Source organism: Bubalus bubalis, chromosome 4, assembly GCF_019923935.1.
Source record: "Bubalus bubalis isolate 160015118507 breed Murrah chromosome 4, NDDB_SH_1, whole genome shotgun sequence".
Taxonomy (NCBI): domain Eukaryota; kingdom Metazoa; phylum Chordata; class Mammalia; order Artiodactyla; family Bovidae; genus Bubalus; species Bubalus bubalis.
Genome location: NC_059160.1, coordinates 7,413,251 through 7,430,898, shown reverse-complemented (window position 1 = coordinate 7,430,898; position 17,648 = coordinate 7,413,251). Strand labels below are relative to the sequence as shown.

At 51.3% G+C, this 17,648-nt stretch overlaps 1 protein-coding gene and 1 long non-coding RNA gene across 3 annotated transcripts; both read right to left on the bottom strand.

Moving 5' to 3' along the window:
* Positions 1 to 268: 268 nt before the first annotated feature.
* On the bottom strand, positions 269 to 10,125 carry TOB2 (transducer of ERBB2, 2). Of its 2 annotated transcripts, none has more exons than XM_025282789.2 (2): positions 9,856 to 10,125; positions 269 to 4,163 (listed from the first exon to the last, which is right to left on the bottom strand). In XM_025282789.2, the coding sequence occupies exon 2, from the start codon at positions 4,065 to 4,067 to the stop codon at positions 3,030 to 3,032; it is 1,038 nt and encodes a 345-aa protein (XP_025138574.1). In that variant the 5' UTR covers positions 4,068 to 4,163; positions 9,856 to 10,125; the 3' UTR covers positions 269 to 3,029. The 2 variants fall into 2 exon arrangements, with proteins under 2 accessions (XP_025138574.1, XP_006068959.1); XM_006068897.3 differs by having other exon boundaries at positions 9,860 to 10,125.
* A 2,429-nt stretch (positions 10,126 to 12,554) lies between these two features.
* On the bottom strand, positions 12,555 to 15,538 carry LOC123333153. Its single transcript, XR_006550308.1, has 2 exons — positions 12,938 to 15,538; positions 12,555 to 12,815 (listed from the first exon to the last, which is right to left on the bottom strand). It is a non-coding gene; the product is annotated as an uncharacterized LOC123333153 (long non-coding RNA).
* Positions 15,539 to 17,648: the final 2,110 nt, after the last annotated feature.

The following is a 17,648-nucleotide window of genomic DNA, read 5'->3' as shown; positions in this document are numbered from 1 at the left end:
CCTGTTCTCACCACTATCAGCAGAGGAAGCGGGGCAGTTCCCTACCTCACAGAACCGGTTTCCAACGTGGAAAAGGCCCCATGGGCGTAGGCACCCCAAAGTGTCCTGTGCTGATGGGCTAGGTGATAAAAAGGGGCCCGCAACACTGTGACCCTCCAGGGCTCACGAGAGGATGGCCAATCATTTCTCGAAGCTGACAGGCGTTCACTCCCAACTCTCCCTCTCCCAAAAGGGGCCCCGGAAACAAAACAAGCAGGGAGCCAGCAGGTTATTATATATCATGCTTTTAATACAAACTTAAAAAAATCTGGAACAATATAAACTGTACAGATTTGATCAATCTTTTTTTGTTTTTAAACTAAATCTCTAAACACACCAATGTTCCATTCCAAAATATTGCACAACATTCTGAATACAAAATGCTTGATTGTATTCGTCCTTCACTAAAGAAAACAAGTTCATTACCCTGCTCCCCCAAGCTCCTCTGCATGTTGCCTCAATGCCCCCCTTCCCATCCCTAGGGGTCACACTAGAGAATCTACAGCTCACTGCATTGAGAAAAAGACATCATTCTGGACTAAAAAGTTTACATTCTTTACAAGACAATCCACCTTTTGATTTGTTCCTGGGAAAGAGGGGTAGACAGAGAGAGGATGGGGAAAGGGGAGAAATAGATTTTATTCTCCTCTTTTTTTATTTTAAAGTTTGTTTTTCCTGAAAAAATATCTTTCTCTCCTCTTTTTAAGAAAAAATCTTGAAAAGAAAAAAATTACGTTTTTTTTACGTTAGAAATATACATATATTATATATACCTCTTACATTTTACAAATGTAGCAAATTATTCAATACAAACGGACACCAAAAAATGTAAAAAATAAAAAAAAAAAGTCTTCCTACGAAACCAGGTAAATTAGTGCAGATTTCGGTTTTGTTTTCTTAAAAAAAATAAAATTGAAGCAAAAATGCCTAGATTTGAGACAGACACACTGAAGTGGGCCCAAGAGCCCAGCCCAGGAGTCATGCTCCTGAACACACATTTTTTTTTTTCTTATTTCAAAAGACACTAAGGGGTTGGTCTCCCCCTCCCTGTACGTGGTGAGAATGAGCCGACCGGGTGTGGCAGGTGCCTGTGTGCGTGGGCGTGGGGGAAGGGCTGGGAGGGGGCGTAAGGCAGCGTCCAACCTTTCCCAGAGAACAGCCTGGGCCTGTCACCTGTGCAGGAGCTGAGGGCTAGGGAGAGGGTGGCCCAGATCGGGCTGGCCCCTGAGAAGGCTAGGGGGACAGATGGTGCTGGGCTGAGGAGCCAGGGCGTTGCCCTGCTCAGGGAGGTAGAGCTGGTGCCCACTGCAGGGAGAGGAGGCTGGCAGTGTCTGTCTGGGCGGGACCCACTGCCGCAGCAGTTGCCCACTTGGGGTCACTGGGACGTGCCAAGGGCTTTGGGACTTTCTGGGGATGGGGCCCCTGGTGCCCACACCCACTTGCCAAAGCGTCATGGTGTGGAAAGCTAGCCCGTTGGGGTAGGGTCGAAAAAAACAACTTCTCTCCAGCAGAGGTGGGGGTGGGGTCGGGGCCACGCGCCTGTCCAGCCCATCACGTCCTCAGAGCATCAGGGCCCAGGGGGACTGGGTCGGGCAGTGAGGGGAGGGCAGGAGGTACCAAGAGGTTCCCCAGCAGGCAGAGGAAGAAATGTACTAAAACAAAGACAGCCCAAAGATCAAAGTCTCAATTCAAGGCTTAGGACTGCCCACCGCAGGTGCTGACCCCAAACTCCCATCCCCTCGTCCCCAGGTACTCAGGGTAGCAGTTCCCACCCTGGGCTGAGGTCACACAATAGGAGGGTCCGAGTCCAGGGACTTCTCCTCTTAGGTATCAGAGGCTGGATGTCTCCTTAGCCCCTCACTGCTAACCTTTTTTTTTTTTGGTCAAAAACAAACGAAAGTGCAGATCCCTCCGCAGCTGGGAAACCAGTGGTTTCTGCACTGCTTTCCCCTGGGGGTGTCAGGCTCAGCCACACTCACCCTCCATGTGAACCACAGAAGGACCGACAGCCCCTCCTCAGCCCTTTCCCCAACCTCACACATAAATAAGCACTTGCTGCAACCCAGAGTCATATCCAGAGACCAAGTTTCACATGGCTTGGAATCCCATACAACAGGACAGCACACCACGCACGCACACCACCGACACTCACCCCACCTCCCTGCCCACCAGCGCAGGCCCAGGAAAGGGGGGGCTATAGGAGAGGCCGCCTGTGCCAATGGCTGGGGTTCCGGGGCCTCGGTGACTGTCTGGGCCAGGTGGGAATGGTGGCATGGGGCCACAGGGCAGACATGAAAGGGACACCAGACAGACTGCTAACCTCCCTGGAGTCACAGACATCAGCTCAAGCGGGGAGGGTGTCAGGTGGCCAGCTGGCAGCTCCCTAAGGCCCAGGCCAGAGAGGGGGCAGGGGCGGGGGCTGGAGTCAGACCTATTTGGGTGGTAGGGCCCGAGAAGGCCTGCTGAGGTTGGATGGCTTTGAGTCAGAGGATAGCTGAGTGATGGAGGCAGTGACACGGGGCAGTCTCTCCCTGTTCTGAGGAGGGCCGGGCCCCAGCTGCAGTTCTTCCTTCCCTGTGAGCTTGGACACACTAGCTTTAAACCAGGCGTGTGAAGGAGGGAGGGAGGGAGGGAGCAGGGAGCAGCAATTCACATCTGGACCATTCTTAGCACAGGAAGCCACTAATTAAAGATGTTATATAGAAAACTACATGTAAAAAAGAAAAAAAAAAAAAGAAATATAAAACCCAAACCAACCAAATAAATCTAGAGGCAGGCAGGAAAACAGCAGGGGGGGGCGAGTTAAACCCGATCCGCTGCTTCGGAAGCCCCCTCCTACTCCATGCCTGGGCTGGATCTTGTTTCTAGAAGTTAGAGTGAGAAGACTGGAAATCTTGTTGCGTTCTCTTGCCTTTCCTCTCTTCTCGGCCTTTCCTCCCCTCTCTCTTTCCTGTGGTCTGGGGCGCTCCTGGCCACGCGGCAGTAGGCGGTCAGTTGGCCAGCACGACGGGCTGGAACGGCTGGCTGGGATACTGCATGGTGTTCAGGTTGTAGCTGAGGCCTTCCACGAAGGGTGTCTTCTCCAGAAAGAGGCTGTTGGCACCACCACCAAACACCTGGGCCACGTCGAAGCTGCTGCTGTTGCAGGTGCCAGCGCCGCTGCCCCCAAAGGAGGCCGGGGAGCCACTGCCCGGGCCATCGGCCCCGTCAAAGAAGAGGCTGGGCGAGCCGCCGCCATTGTACACGAACTCCTTGGCGTTGGGTGAGAGCTGGGACTGAGGGGCTGGGTTGGCGGTGATGAAGTTCAGTGAATGCAGGGACAGAGAGAGGCTCTTCTGCTTCAGCAGGTTGTTGGTGGGCGAGCGGGCCAGGCGAGGCTGCTGCTGTGGGGGCTGCGGGCCGCCTGCACCCCCGCTGGCCACCCCACCCCCACCTGCGGCCCCACCCCCCTTCTTCATCTTGGTGGAGCCAAACTTGGTGGCCGCAAAGGAGGCGGTGGTAAAAGTGATGGGCTGGGCCGAGCGGGGGATGAAGGTGGGGCTGGGTGACTGGCCAAAGGACGGGGATGGGGAGTTGGACAGGGAGCTGTCCTGGCTGCCGATGGGCACGAAGACCTGGGCATCAGGGTTGAAGCTGCTCTTGATCTCCTTGTCCAGCTCAGGGGCAACACAGCCCTCGCTGTCATCCACGTACAGCACTTTCACAGCCCCCTTCTCACCAATCTGGTAGGACACCTCGAAAGGGTCGATCCAGACGCTCAGCTCCTCGGGCACGTTGGCCCGCACGTCCTCCACCGCCAGGCCACTCCGCTTGGCGGCCAGCTCCACCACGGGGTCCACTATCTCCCCAATGTGGACACAGCGGAAGCCAGAGCCCTTCAGTGGCTTGTCGGGGTACCAGTGGCCTTCATATTTCTTTTTCAAGAGTCGCTCGAGCTCCTCGCCAAACAGGTCTGCCCGGCGCCGGGGCAGCTTGTTGTACAGGTAGGAGATGATGAAGTTCAGGGCTACTTTGATCTCCAGCTGCATGGTCGTCTCCTAGGCAGAGAATCAGCGCAGGTGCGTGCACAAGTCGAGGGGAGAGGTAGGAAACGTACGGCGGGCAGCCCTGGGCTCCAGACGACTCTGAGAAATGAAAAAGAAAGGCTTCGTAAGTAGACACGCAGAAAGCCGGGGGGTGGGGGGGGCAGATGACACCGAAAAGACAGAGAAGCACCAGCCCTGGAACACGGAGGCCCAGGGTCCCGTTTCTGCTCCAGTAGTGGTAGGCTCGCGTGTGAGGCTGTGGGTAGGCCACTTTCTTCTCAGCCTTCCTTTTATCAGTGACATGGTATTTCAGGAGGCACTTGATAAATATTTTAAGTAATTCTAAAGAAATAGGGGTGCTGTGGTTTCCACTATTTTGAGAATTCAGGTCACTGTGAGTGAAATAAAAAAAAAAAAACAAAAAAAAAACTGAGCTCCTAAATCAGGAGAGGGGACGGTTCTTACTAACTGGTTCCTGCGATGTCTCAAGGAAGTCATACTCCCAAACTGTCACAGGTCCCGACGAGTTTAGACTCTTCGTTTCTCCCCCTTAAATGAAAACTGATACGGGCCCCTGAACAGGAAGTAGCACCACCAGCATTTCATGGGAGGCTGATATCCAGTCACATCCCATTTGCTATCCTGGGCTCCCTGGGTGTGTATGTGCTCTGGTTCACTCGGCGTTTGCAGAACTGTTTTTTTTTTTTTTTTTTTTGCAGAACATGTAACCAAGGTGTGCATTTCCATCCAGATAAACCTCCAAGATCAGAGACTGGAGCACAATTCCCCCCAAAAAAGCCAAGGCCTATCACAGTCAGACACACAGACCAACAAGGGAATTGCTGACTAGGGGCTGCCGCAGAGAAGCAGAGGAAAGGAGAGGAGAGCGAGCCTTTTAGGTGAACAGAGCCTCAGGAGCAGTACTGGTGTGGCCTCAGGGAAATCTCTGCAGTTTCTGGCTGTGATGGGGGCGCAGGGAGAAGAAATTTTCCATCACCCTCCAGCCTCCAGCTGGGGACCCATCATCACTCAGCCTCCCAGGGACTGTCTGACCACCTGTCCTTGGCACTGGACCAGATTTATCAAGTGTTTGGAGATCCCTGGAGAGGAGGCAGCCCAACATAAACACTCAGCTTGTTATTTTGGGATTCTCTCACAGCCAGATCCACAGAGGTCAGAAAGGTTTATTCCTGAGGTCTGGGCCAGCCTCATTTCTCAGGAAGACGATCTGTGAGGTCCTAAGAGCAGTGATCCTAATTGGCTCGCTTTCTCCACAAGGGCAGATCCAGGCTCCTACCGTGGGAGACCTGAACTGAAAAGGGACATCTTTGAGGCCGACAGAGTCAGAACATGTCCCCCGCCAAACCCCTGGGTGCAACTGTGCTGCTGAGCTCAGCCCAGAAACAAGACTCATTCACGACCCAGGACAGGCATCTTCTGTCCCTGGAGCTGGATTTTTGACTAAAATCCCTTTGGGGTCCAGCACAGAGTATCCAGGTGCTCACTCTAGGCTTGAGGATCTCAAGCTTTCTGAACACTTGCCCCAGCTCACTACACTGCATTTGTAGGGTCTGGGCCTATGGTTCCCTGGGGGCACTTTAAGGAATGAACTCTCAGGCAAAGCTCTCCGAGGTGAGTATCAGGGAAAACGCACTGGGTCGATATGGAGTATCTGATGACACTGGCCAAGTTCAGTGCTACCCTCATCTCAGGTCTGAGAGGTCACGGGCAGCAGTAAAATCAATGCTACGAGCGTGGCCTCTCCAGAGCCCTCCACAGGGAGGCTCAGGACTCAGGAGACCCTTGTCTTCCCCTCTTCTGGCCTCTAATATAGACTTAATCTCCATATGTCTTCAATGTCTATTCATAGTCACCAAAGATTAGTTCCAGGGTCCTTCTAGGTTTAAAGAAAAGAATGGTAAAGATAAGCAGCCTTCTGTTTATGAGGACTGATTTCACCACCAGATGCAAGCTAGCCACGAGGACTATGCCCCCCGCTCCCCCAAGAATGGAGGTCTGTAAGGGCCACAGTGGCCCACTAGGAGTGTCCAACACATAGGAAACTAAAGAGTTGTGAAGAAAGTTGGCACTGATTCCCAAGAACAGGCCTGGATTTCAAAGTATTTTTGAAAAGGAGACCTTGAACATGACATATGACACTTCTCCCAAGGCACCATATGGCCTCTTGGTATGCCACACGGTCCAAAAGGGCTCCTATACCCATCTATGCCTTCTCAAACTCTGCTGCCTAACTGCCTTCCAAGTCACCTCCTCTGAACAGTTCAGCCTCAAAATGGGAGCGTTTTAAATGCAGGCCAAAGTCATTGGGAAATAAGCCTCCCACCTCAAAATACAATAGAATCACTGTCATCAGCCCTGCCTAGCTAGCCATTTTCTGCAGCATAAGCAACTAACGCTGCACACCAATTTATACCTCTGTGATGCTGCTGCACAAATAAGGAAGTATGTAATGCCACCTTCACTTCTTTAATTGGAGAACAGGCCAGGCCAGATGGCTGTGGGGTGGAACCTTAGAAAAATGCCGGACAACCAGAATGAGCTTTTCTGCTTTATCAGCTCAGGCTCTAATTTTGACTTCAAGAAGCTTATGGAACAGAGGATTAAAGCACTACTGCTCTCTTTAGCTAAAGATAGGAGTGACCGCTCAGATCAGTTTGTTCATTTTTTTAAGGCTATTGTACAAATTCTAACACTTACATACTAAATATTCATACATTCATACAATGTGGTAGAATTAGAAAGCTTAAAAATAAGGACCTTTCTTTCAGTAAAAGGAACAAATAGATTTAAGTTAAACCACAGGAGAGGACTCAAAGACTTTCTACAACTCTGACTCAGGTGCAAAAGGCCAGAAAAGTGACAAAAAGAAAAAAAAGACTAAGTGCTTAACAATAGCAAAACTGACCTTTTGTCATTAAAAAAAGTTGAAATATGAGATTAAAATTGTTTGCTTTTATTTTTTTAATATTTATTTTTATTTATTTGGCAGCATCAGGTCTTAGTCCTGTCATGTGGGATTTAGTTCCCTGGCCAGGGATCGAACCCATGCCTCCTGTATTGGGAGTGCAGAGTCCTAGCCACTAGACCACCAGGGAATTCCCTGTCAGATTTTATTTAGAATTTTATCCTCTTTCACTTGCTTGACTTCCAGCAATAAACTTAATCCTGGATTTATGTTTTAAGAGTAAGTGCTCAAGAGAATGTCAAAACGCGGGCGAAGAAAGAAGCTGAAAGGTGGCTGCAAGTCAACGATATGATAATGGAGACGCCAGAGAAGTGACAAAAACGTGGACAGTTTTCAGAAGAAAAAGTTTTATGTTTTAAAGGTGAAAAAGAGGTATGGTGAGAGAACCCACTGGGCCCCTAAACTCTGAGTACGTGTAAATTCAGACACCACAAGCCTTAACATCCAAATCGTCCTACTGGATTCAAGTGAGTGTGGAAGGAGGACTCGGCGATCAAAATTTTGACAAGGCCAGTCGATGTCATTAACCGGGTGCTGGGCAGTGGGGGCCTGGCTCTCGCGGGACAGGGGGTGGCCCCACCCCACTGGTCCGGAAGGCGGTGGCCCAGACGGGCGGGTGTGGTTGAAAGGCTTCCAGGACTTGCGGCAACCGACCGCAATACCCCGCCCATTGTCTCACACCATGTCCCTCAAACATGGACCGTGCAAGCCCAAGCCGGCTTGCAAGGATCCTTCCAACTAAGAGGGCTCGTCCTATACAGTCCAGGTTTCTCTGAATCCAGGAAGACCTGACTGCGCCCCAACGTAAGAAGGGCAGGCTCTTCACTCTGGGAATTGTAGTCTTCAGAAACCTCATGCTCAGGTTGGAGCAAATGACCTACTTTCTCTGCACACTACATTTCCCTGCGTACTTTGCGAAGACTCAGCCAGGGAACTACGCATGCCCGACGGAGGGTGAGAGAATCCAGGAAAAGTTTCCGCTGCACATGCGCGCTGTGGCGGGCTGGCGCCCACCCCCTCCTTCCCCGCCCACGGCCTAATACATTTTATATAAATTCTATCTTAAAGCCTACTCTTCGTATTGTATCACCCCACCATATCCAAGTCTCGACTTCTCAAGAAACTAAACTTTTCCTCCTTCTGTCTCTTCACTGCCTCGCATGACTGCTGAATTAAGGATCAGCTTCTAATGAGTTTTCCTTGTTTTTTTTTTCTGGGTGAAGGTGGTAGGCTGGGATAGATAAGGTCACATTCCTCCCCCGCCTCAAACCCCTGCCACTTTAATCTGTATTCTTTGGGCTGGGTTGTTTCCTTTTGGAGTTGCTATAGGGCCGGTGGGTTCGAAGAGAAAAGAGCCTTTTTCCCTTAATGCTCAGCGGGTTCCACTGCAACACCCTCACAGCCAGGAACGGACAGGCAGGAATTCAACCAGTTCTCCCGTCCTCTCGGCCAAAGAAATACCCAGTTTTGAGCTGCGGGGAGGCGCTGGGCCGACAATCAAAAGGCCCGACGCCAGCAGGGCCCAAGCCTCACTCCTCTACTAATCCAAGTCCGAGTAACCGGAGCCGGCTAGGTAATGGGAAAGAGTTCCCGGGCAGGGAAGGAAAAACGGTACATCTGACACCTGAACAACATCTTTTAATACTTAAAATTGTTGGTGAGTCTCCTCCCACTGAAAGACCTGCGCTCTGGACCAGACTTACCAGATCCTAGGCAAAGCTCCCTAATCCTTCCTCCCACACAAGCTTCTTTCCCCCCTCCGCTTAAGAGGGGGATGGGGGCAGGCACCCAAGAAAGCAACAGGGGTGTTTTTCTGCTGTTAAATCAAAGATGAGGGACCCTTCCCCAGGGTAGGGTGGGTAGGAAGGAGGGGAAAAAAAGGTTAAGATACTGAGCAGACATCCGGGAACCCCCTCGGCTAGCCGCTAAGTTGTCGCCTGATGTGTGGCGTTCTGGCTCTTCTAGGGGGTGAGAAAGGGCTGCCAGCTGTCGCTCGTCTCTCTGCTCCCTCCTCCCCCTCCGTTTCTGGTCAAGGGCACAGTCCATCCTCTGGACAGGAAGGAGCTTAGGAGTAGGGCTCTTCCTCTGAGGCACCTCACCAGGGTCAACCAGTATCCACTGATACAGCTGGAAAGGTACTTTTTTTCCGCCTAGTTTTCCCTTCAAACACTGACGAGGATAAAGAGCTTAAGCCAAAATGGTGAATTCTGGCTTGGAGACCAGAGGACCGTCATCACTGACCGGTCCAAAAGGGGGTGTGTGGGGGGGTGTCCATTCTCCATCCCTCAGGCTCCACAGGGCTCAAAATAAACCCTGTTAATTATTACCACCACCCCCCTCTTCCCCGGACACGGGCAAAGGAGGTGCAAAGCAAGAAGGCCTGGATCCTCTTCCTTCCTCTTGATTTATTTAATGGTGTTGAGAGTTATGTTTTAGGTGGGGGGTGGGGGTGGACAAGGAAAATCTAGCGACTCTCTAGGATATTAAGAACGGAGAGAGGAAACGCACCCCACCCAGGAGGTGGTCACACTTGAAACTGGGAGAGAGAGACTGTGGGATATCCCAGGATCAGAGAGAACGCGAGGGAAAGAGGAGCACGGGCAAAACATGGGCTCCAGTGGGGAGGTGGAAAGGCGGGGGGGGGGGGGGGAATGCTGGCCAGGTGTAAGGGGGTGCGACAGCAACGTGGAGCGTCCAACAGACCGAAGAGCCGGAGTGGAGCGGGGGTGGGGGAAAGCGTCTCCTGCCTGTTTGGGTCCTTGGGGGGGCCACCCCACCCCCCTCAGCCCGCACGGCCCCACTCACTCACTCGGGTCTCCGCCGCGGCGGGGCTGCGTGCCGGCCGCGGGGCGGCTTCTCCCTCCACGGTGTCTCCTGCGAGCCGAGCGGAGGTCGTTCTCCTTTTCCTGGGCACCGCCGGGACCGGGGCCGATGTGTCCTTTGCTTCGTGGAGGGTTGGGGGGAACGAGTGAGAGGGGCTTATGGGCTATGACTCTCAGTAATTCTTTCCGCTTTTTTGGAGGTCGGGCTCAGCAGCAGGGCGGCGCGCGGGGGGGGCGGGTGGTGGTGGTGGTGGTGGTGGTGGTGGTGGTGGTGGTGGTGGTGGTGGTGGTGGTGGACGCAGGGCTGGCGGGCCAGCCGGCGGCGGCGACGGCGCAGGGATGGGAGGACCAGGAGGGTGGCTCGCGTCGCGGAGCGGAGGACGGTCCGGGCTGTGGCCGGAGGACGGTCTTGCCCTTCTGGCCGCGCGTCGCCCGAGCCGCTCGCTTCTCGCCGCAGGACGACGACTCGCACCTTCCCGCGCCCCGGCCCGAAGTGAGCAAAGTCAATGAAAAGTTTCACCCTTAGCAACCCTGCGCACGGATCCGGCTTCCCCACCCCTGCGTGATGCGTCCCTCCGCCCTGCAGGGGCGGGGCCCGGCGCCGGGCCGGGACTACTTCCCGGCCGGCTGGCGGCTTTAACCCCTCCGGGCTCGCGGCCAGGCACTCGGCGTGGAACCCGGCGGTGGCCGGGCCCTCGCCCTTGTCCTACCCTCTGGTGGCAGGCCGGCCGGCCCGCCTCATCACTCAGCCCCCTCCTCGCTCAGATGTCAGCGAGGCTGCCTCTGGTCGGCCTGTGTCACGTGGGCTGTCTCCCCTCCCCATCACGACTCCGCATCGTAGTTTATTTTTTTTTCTTCGTGCAACCCCCCCCCCCCCCCCACCGCAAAACCACTCAAATCGTGCTTATCGTGTAAAGATGTTTCCCTAGGTTAGACAGCAAGTTCGGGAGGGCAGGGGAGTCTGGCCTGGGACTGCGCGTGTGCTCACTTGGTGTGTTGGCTGAATGGGTGTGTCGCGAGAAAAGGGAGACTTTTCCCCGCTGTGTCTTTCGGCCCTGCACCTGCACGGTTCGGTTTTGCTCGGTCGAACCGTCCCCGCGGCCACCTCAGCGAGTCCTTTCGGCTCTGGGCCTCTTTGACTGACTTTCCCCGTGGCGCTCGCACCGCCCCAGTTACGGGTCTCTTTGCGGGTCGGGGAGCTGAGAGGACGACTCGAGCTCTGGAAAGGTTTCAGACCTTTTTATCAAATTCGGCTCTTGGCCCAAGTCTTCCGAGCCCCTCGTGCCTCGTCAGGGGGACCCGTAACGTCGAGGGGAAAACCCGGGCTCAGGCAGCGCGGGTGTAAGAAAGGGATGACCAGAGGCCGGCCGGGTGGCCGGCGAGGAAAAGGAACCGAGCGACACATGAACCTGCCCCCTTGCCGCCTCTGGCGCCCGTTAACCTCGCGTCTGGGGCAGCGCCAGCCCCAGCCCCGCGCAGGCGCGCAAGCGTGTCCCCTGCCCGCTCGGGGCAGGGCTCGGCCCCTCTGCGGACGCCCCCGTAAGGTTCTCCCCAGTCGGCGAACCCCACCCCGCACCCCGAGCCACATTTCTTCTAGTAACAGACCCCGCCGGCGGGGGTGGCGCCTGCTAGGGCCAGAGGCACGGGGCTCGCGCACCCGACAGTCAGTCGGCGTGCGGACCTAGGGCGGCGGACCCAGGTTCGCCAAACCCGGGGACCCGCACACGCCAGACCTGCGCGCTCGGCTCCCCTGACCGGGCTACTGGCCACTCAGCTACTTTGTGACTGTGCGAGGTACCGCACAGTGGGGAGGATGTGTGTGTGTAGGGAGGCCTGAGTCTCCAGGGAGGTCACAGGCGGACGGGACTGCCCTTGGTGAAGCCCGGGGCCGCTGGGAGCTTGTACCTTAAGTCTTCCTTTCCCTTCTTTAATCGCCCATTCCCCAATTCCCTCCCTACCCCCGACCTTAATTCTCATTCCAGACGGTTCCAGCCCAACGGCAGCCGCCAAACCCACGTGGGGTGGCGAGATCCGAAAGTTTCCAGCTACGAATGGTTTGCAGTTTTTCCTTGATCACTATTTTTGGCAAGGGCAGAGAGCAACGGTAACGAGCGGCTTTAAATGCTCTTCGCTGAAGAGAAACGCTGGACTGGAGGGCAAACTCCAAGGGGACCGAAAGCGGGAGGGAGCCTGAGCCATAGAACCTCCCCATCCCCCACACTCAGAGCACCTCAGCCTCTGGGGCTCCTCCAGGGACTACTTGCTTGTGCGTCAGCGAGTGCCAGAGCGTCACATACACGCCCCCTCCGCCTAGCCTACTCCACCCCTCCCCTTCTTATTCCTCCTCCACCTCCTTCCCCTCCCTTCCTCTCCCCTACACCCCCGCCCCCGTTTCGCCCCGCCTCCCTCTCTTCTCCCCTCCCCTCGCGAGTTCCAACCGGGCAGCGAGACTTGGCCGACTCAGGGTTCCGGAGCCCTGGAGAGCTAAAAATATACCTGGTACGTTAGCAACAGCCTTTCCATTGGTGGGGAACAGGGAGCGGCAGCCCCTGATTGGGCATTCGATCCAACCTCTAGGACGGGGAAGTGGGGGCGAAGAGCCAAGGAGCCCAGCCCTTTGCTGGGGGAGGAGGGGGCGGTGGCGGAGAGTGCGGTTGCGTATTGGGGCATTGCAAGGGATGCTGGTATTTGTAGTCATTTATTGGAGGCCGCTGTGACAATCAGTGGGTTTGAATCCCAGTTCTGCCACCAGCCGTTTTATCTTGATTTAATGGCAGTAAATCTCTTTACATTATCAAAACGTTTTCTCGTCCTTAAAACGGAGATCGTGTGGGGATTAAATCTTATACTGTATGTAAAGCCTGTCTCAAGTAGTTGTTCTTAAAGGTCACAGTCCTGGCCAAATTGCATTGTACATGTGCTGTGCTCAGTTCGGTGTGTATTCTGCAATAGGAAACCATACAAGACAGAAAGAGAAGGGGGTGAGCTGAAACGAATTCTCCTAGGGTATCACAAGAAGGAGGGATGGAGTCCATGTAAGCAGATAAAGGGTACACATTTCCTACCATTCAGGAAATGTGAAGCAGGTTGAAGGAGGAGTGAATCCCTGGAAGGGAGGTGTTGAATTTCTGCGCGTTCCAGCATTTATTCCAATCTCTCCTGCAATGCTGAACACACACCAGCCTGGACCAGTATCACTGAAACACAACTGAGAAACTCAGCCTCCCTGGCAAGTGGGAGCACTGGGTAAAGGGTTAGCATATAAATAGGAAAAAAAAAAAAAAAAAGGAAAAAAGGTAATCATCATTCTTAACTGCTGAAGTCTCCATTTATCATGTGGTAAGGTGGATGTTTTTTGCTCTCCTCAACGTGTGATTTCCTCTTGTCAGGGCTTAATTGTGTGCTGAGTTCCTACTCAAGCATTCCAGAGTCCCCTCCTATTTTGAATAATCACAGGTTGAAAGACATACACTTTGTTTTCAAGATGGTGAGCTTCAGGAGTAAGCATGTGCTCAGAGGGTGGAGGCAGCTCCCCTGTCTGAGAGTAAGCAAGTTATGCCAGATGTTTTGTTGTGACAAGTCAGGCTGGTCATAATTAGCCCCAATTAACTCTCAGGGGTGAGTCATTCTCACACACACATGTCCGGGTGAGAAATTTTGTAGTTTAAGTTATCCAAGAAAATAGAAAATTTGATTCTTCAGACCCACTGCTCCAACTGGGCAGGAACAAAGACAGCCACACAGAAATTAACTTTGGAGAAGAGTGATTGGATGGATGCTGAGGGCAAATGATATGCTGTTTATTGACCTCATTTACCTCTAGTAGAGGAGGTAAGTGAACAAACCTGTTTTTGGCTAAGACACTAAAACTAGAGTGTCCAAAGGAAGTATCACTTTAGCCTTGGTGATGGCAGGCAGGCCATTTGGGGATATAGTTGATAAGGAACTAAATAACTGGCAAAAAGATGGAAACTGGAATCTTTTTTTTTTTTTTAAGGCAGGAAAATTCCAAGGCAAAGAATCTTTCGCATTTATGTCCTTGGTTCAAGCTCTAAAGAACTACAGGTCAAAATGTAGTGATATACAATCTCTTTGAGATTTAGTTGAGTTTAATTCCCTGGGAAGTTAGTTTTCTTAATTTAGAAGCTGCTAATTGCAGGCCAAGGTCCACATCTGGTGGCTGTATTGCCTTGGCATATACTGACACATTAAAAAATTTTTTTTGTTGTTGGCTGCACTGGGTCTTTGTGGCTGTGCTCCGGCTGTGCTCTGGCTTTCTCAATTTGTGCTGAGTGGGGGCTCTCCGACTCCTCATTGCAGCGGCTTCTCACGTTGCAGGACATGGGCTCCAAGGTGCTTAGGCTTCAGTACTTGTGCCTCCCCTGCTCTAGAGCTCAGGCTTAGTGGTTGTGACACATGGGCTTAGCTGTTCCATGGCATGTGGGGTCTTCCCAGACCAGGGATCGAAGCGGTTTCCCATGCATTGCAAAGTGGATTCTTAACCACTGGACCACCAGGGAAGGCCTACAATTTTTGAAATGAGTTAACAGACAACACTTAAAAGTTGAGAGGTTGTACAAAAATGTCTTAATTTGTCACTTGTTCTAAATTCAAAAGATATGGTAACACTGGGCATTCAAACTGGCAATTGTTTCAGTTGAATAGCAACTGTTCCTGTAGACAGGGCCTGTGCTCTCTGGTTCCAAGTTTCCTAGACTCCCTATTGTCCCCCAGACACTGAGGCCCAGTGCCACACACCAGTAACCATCATGTTTGGGCTGCTCTTCTTCCATCCCTCCCGTTTTTGTTTTTTTTTCCCCTGCACTATGAGGCATGCAGGATGATCCCCGAGCGGGGATTGAACTGTGCCCCCAGCAATGGAAGGGTGGAGTCTTAACCACTGGACCACCAGGGAAGTCCCATTTCTCCCCTTAAAAAAAAAAAAAAAAATTTGGCTGTGTTGGTTCTTAGTTGGAGCACACAGGATCTTTCGTTGCGGCACACAGGCTAAGTGAGGGTTCAGTACTTGTGGCGCGAGGCATGTGGGCTCTTAGTTCTCTGACCAGGGATCAAAACTGTGTCCCCTGAACTGGAAGGCTGATTAACCACTGGACCACAAAGAAAGTCTCTCATCCCTCCCTTTTAATCACTTATATTACTCACCCAGACTCCTGTATTTGTGAGTACTTTTTCTAGGTGGTTTTTTAGAACAGAATAAACTGGAAAATATTGTACACACAGTAAATATTTCATGAAATTTTGGTTTCTCTTATACATATGTATGAGGCGTGAACACAGTCCAAGTGAGAGACTGTTGTAGGGTATGGTGCATCTGGCAGCATTCATGTTGGGAGCATAGAAAGAAAAGGTAGAGTTGGCTGGACAATGTGACAATGGTATTTCAAACAAAGGAAATAGAGAGCCGAAAAGATGGGGTATGTGTGAGGAATTCCCTTCATGAATAGAGGAAAACCTGAGGGGTAGGGAAGAAAGGGAACCATATGGAAGACCTTCAGTGCTAGGACTTAAATGTTTATCTGTGAAGTAGAGGCAATGGCACCCCACCCCAGTACTCTTGCCTGGAAAATCCCATGGATGGAGGAGCCTGCTGGGCTGCAGTCCATGGGGTCGCTAAGAGTCGGACACGACTGAGCGACTTCACTTTCACTTTCATGCGTTGGAGAAGGAAATGGCAACCCACTCCAGTGTTCTTGCCTGGAGAATCCCAGGGACTGGGGAGCCTTGGGGGCTGCCGTCTATGGGGTCGCAGAGAGTCGGACACGACTGAAGCGACTTAGCAGCAGCAGCAGCAGAGGCCCTTTGCAAGAACTACCATTGAAAAAAGTAAAGCCTTCCCAGTAAGGGTCAGGCATTTACCAGGTCAGATTTAATCCTTACAAACCAAAGTGGGAGGCATTAATGTCCTTATGTAATAGATAAGAAAAAAATGTTCCCAGTACTTAACATCAGTAGCAGATCAGAATTCAAATACAGGACAGATAATAAAGCCAACGCATTTCTCATTACACTTTTTTTTTTTTGAGCAAGAGCAATGTAATAAGTGTGATGTTTAAAGGAGATTAAATTACCATATGTGTACAGAGCATATTTGAGAAGCTAGAAGCAAGACACTCATCCTTTTTAGATCCTAGAAATGAATGTATCAAAACACTGAATAACAGTAATCATAAACCTGGGAAATGAAATGGCTTTCTTAGATTGAATTATAATGAATTTAGTTATTTTAACTAGACTTGTGTAAGTAGTGGTTACTTCAACAAATGAGAAAAACAGTAATTTTTAAGACCATTCTGTTTTTTTGTGGCCACACAGTTGGCTGAGATTATTATTCGAATTCTTTCCAAAGAACTATATACAATTAGAGGTTAAAATTCAGTTTGTAAGCAATATTTTCTCAACAGAGAATACTGTCATTATTCCGATTTTTAAAACTGAAAAAAGACTTATTCTAAGGTCCAAGGTAGACAATAATTAAGGACTTGAATTTGAACACCGTTTATCTAAGATGGTCTTTTAAAAAAAAAATTTTTTTTTTGGCTGCTCCAGTGCTTAGTTGCAGTAGGAAGGACTTTCAATTTTCATGGGCATTTGGGCCCTAGTTTCCTGACCAGGGATCAAACCCAGGCCCTTTGCATTGGAAACACGGTGTCTTAAGCCACCAGAGTTCTTAACTTACTCATATCCTTCTCTTGGCCTCAGACAGCAAACAAATGGAGAATGGGATTGTGAAATTAGGTGACAGAGGAACAGCGTTCAGCAGAATTCACTGGGCTGAGATTGAACTTGCCTGTCACTGATAAGTATGGAAATCTCACTGGGCATTAAATTTTAAGCTCCCTTGCAAGACCTTTTAAAGGCATACACACTGAAGCTCACAGGACACAGTAAGGTGTTGTTTTGCTAAAACTAAGCAGTAGCTTTTCAAACACTTGTGGATCCAAGATGTTACATGGACCAAGGTGGTTAATAAATTTTGTGTGTGTGTGTGTGGGGGGGCATACCTCAAGGCAAGTGGGATCTTTTTCTCTGACCAGGGATCAAACCAGAGTCCCCTGCATTGGAGTTTTAACCACTGGACTGCCTGCAAAGTCCCAATGAACAAATTTCAGAAATTGTTTAGTAAAACAAAACATTATGACTTAGTATTACACATTGAAACTAAAGTTAGTTACTAACTTAAGTTAGTTAGAATCAGTGACAGATTCTAGTTATAATATGGATTATCTGGTCTCTACAACTTTTGATTACTTTGCCAACAAAGGTCCATCTAGTCAAGGCTATGGTTTTTCCAGTGGTCATGTATGGATGTGAGAGTTGGACTGTGAAGAAAGCTGAGCGCCGAACAATTGATGCTTTTGAACTGTGGTGTTGGAGAAGACTCTTGAGAGTCCCATGGACTGCAAGGAGATCCAACCAGTCCATTCTAAAGGAGATCAGCCCTGGGTGTTCTTTGGAAGGAATGATGCTAAAGCTGAAACTCCAGTACTCTGGCCACCTCATGCGAAGAGTTGACTCATTGGAAAAGACTCTGGTGCTGGGAGGGATTGGGGGCAGGAGGAAAAGGGGACGACAGAGGATGAGATGGCTGGTGGCGTCACCAACTCAATGGACATGAGTTTGAGTAAACTCCGGGAATTGGTGATGGACAGGGAGGTCTGGCGTGCTGCAATTCATGGGGTCACAGTCGGACTCGGCTGAGCGACTAAACAACTTTTGATGTGCCATAACCCTCACCTGATGCTTTAAAACTGCTCA

Coding starts and splice junctions, on each gene's coding strand:
- TOB2 (XM_025282789.2), bottom strand. CDS start 4,067: ATGCAGCTGGAGATCAAAGTAGCCCTGAACTTCATCATCTCCTACCTG.